A 2,500-nucleotide genomic window follows, 5' to 3' on the forward strand; every position below is an offset into this window, starting at 1 on the left:
TACTACTACTGTACTACTACTACTACTACTACTACTACTACTGTACTACTACTACTACTACTACTACTGTACTACTACTACTACTACTGTACTACTACTACTACTACTACTGTACTACTACTACTACTACTACTACTACTACTACTACTACTACTACTACTACTACTACTACTACTACTACTACTACTACTACTACTACTACTGTACTACTACTACTACTACTACTACTACTACTACTACTACTACTACTACTACTGTACTACTACTACTACTGTACTACTACTACTACGTACTACACCTACTGTACTACTACTACTACTACTACTACTGTACTACTACTACTACTACTACTACTACTACTACTACTACTACTGTACTACTACTACTACTACTACTACTACTACTACTACTACTACTACTACTACTACTACTACTACTACTACTACTACTACTACTACTACTACTACTACTACTACTACTACTACTACTACTACTACTACTACTACTACTACTACTACTACTACTACTACTACTACTACTACTACTACTACTACTACTACTACTACTACTACTACTACTACTACTACTACTACTACTACTACTACTACTACTACTACTACTACTACTACTACTACTACTACTACTACTACTACTACTACTACTACTACTACTACTACTACTACTACTACTACTACTACTACTGTACTACACCTACTGTACTACTACTACTACACTTCTACTACTACTCTACTACTACTACTACTATTCCTGTATCACCACTTGATGACATCACAAGGTGGAACTGGTGTTAAATGTTTGGGTTTGTGTGTTAAACATGAACACAGCAGAGGATTGTGGGAGTTGTAGTCTGTATAAACGAGCAGAGGATTGTGGGAGTTTTAAAGTCTGGGCAGATTAAACTTTAACGACGTCTCATTAAGGTCATTTCATCCTTTTATGGGCAAAGGAAACAGAGGAAGGATGAGCCGAGATCTGATTGGACAAACCCATTTCCTGTGTGGCCAAAGCTGTGATCTGATTGGCCCAGAGACTTCAGATCTTTTTGATGTTTTAGAGAAACAGGAAGAAGCTCCACGGTCCACTGACGCTCAACCGAGTCCACATGAACCCACAGACCTGGTCCAGACCTGGTCCAGACCTGGTCCAGACCTGGTCCAGACCTGGTCCAGACCTGGTCCCAGTCCTGATCCCAGTCCTGATCCTGATTTAGTCCAGTTCTTGTCACCTGGTGGCAAATGTCTGTCCAGACAGATTCTGGTCCTGGTCCTGATCATGGTCCTGATCATGGTCCTGGTCTTGGTCCTGATCATGGTCATGGTCCTGATCATGGTCCAGTCTTGGTCCAGTACTTGTCACCTGGTGGTTAAAGTCTGTCCGCACATAGAGTCTGATCCTGGTTCAGTCCTGGTCCTGTTCGTGGTCCTGGTGTAATCCTGGTCCCGGTCCAGGTCTTGGTCCAGTCCTCATCAGTGCATGTTTCTGTTGGTGGTAAAGGTCTGTCCGCACACAGAGTCTGGTTCTTGTTCAGTCCTGGTCCTAGTCTTGTTGTGGTCCTGATGTAGTCCTAGTCCTAGTCCTAGTCCCAGTCCCAGTCCTGGTTCAGTCCAGGTCCAGGTCGAGTCCTCACCGGTACATGTTCCCGTTGGTAGTAAAGGTCTGTCCACACACAGAGCACTTGTAGGGTCTCTGTCCGCTGTGCACAGAGTTTAGTCCTGGTCTGGTCTTGGTCTAGTCCTGGTCCTGGTCTGGTCCTGGTCTAGTCCTGGTCCTGGTCTTAGTTCTCACCGGTGCATGTTCCCGTTGGTGGTAAAGGTCTGTCCACACACAGAGCACTTGTAGGGTCTTTCTCCGCTGTGGACCAACATGTGTCGGTCCAGACTGGAGGCGGAGCTTAAACACTTCCCACAGATGCTGCAGCTGTGATCTGACGCCCCGGTGTCGGCGTTGTGCTGAAAGAGACGCAGAAGAGCCACGAAAGAGTCACGAAAGAGCCGCAAAAGAGTCAGATGCCCTCCCATTAGAGTGTAAACGCAGTAACGTTGTGTTTCGTCGTGTTTGGTTATGTTCTGTCATGTGTTGGTCCTGTTGTGTCAGATGCCCTCCCTGTCTGTGTGTGTGTGTGTGTAGTGTGTGTGTGTGTGTGTGTGTGTGTGTGTGTGTGTATAGTGTGTGTATAGTGTGTGTGTGTATAGTGTGTGTGTGTATAGTGTGTGTGTGTATGTGTGTGTGTATGTGTGTGTGTGTGTGATAGTGTGTGTATAGTGTGTGTGTGTGTATAGTGTGTGTGTGTGTATAGTGTGTGTGTGTATAGTGTGTGTGTGTGTGTGATAGTGTGTGTGTGTGTGTGTGTGTATAGTGTGTGTGTGTGTGTGTGTGTGTATAGTGTGTGTGTGTGTGTATAGTGTGTGTGTGTGTGTGTGTATAGTGTGTGTGTGTATAGTGTGTGTGTGTGTGTGTGTGTGTGTGTGTATAGTGTGTG

General features: G+C 44.8%; 1 protein-coding gene across 1 annotated transcript in view; it reads right to left on the reverse strand.

The window, feature by feature from the left end:
• rreb1a (ras responsive element binding protein 1a) overlaps positions 1 to 2,500 on the reverse strand; it is a 57,238-nt gene that overhangs the window by 18,497 nt on the left and 36,241 nt on the right. Inside the window, 1 exon segment of the mRNA XM_055151201.1 lies at positions 1,807 to 1,970. Coding sequence (XP_055007176.1) covers positions 1,807 to 1,970 — 164 coding nt within the window.

Source organism: Boleophthalmus pectinirostris, unplaced genomic scaffold, assembly GCF_026225935.1.
Source record: "Boleophthalmus pectinirostris isolate CB_2022bp ecotype Guang Dong unplaced genomic scaffold, ASM2622593v1 HiC_scaffold_15, whole genome shotgun sequence".
Taxonomy (NCBI): Eukaryota; Metazoa; Chordata; class Actinopteri; order Gobiiformes; family Gobiidae; genus Boleophthalmus; species Boleophthalmus pectinirostris.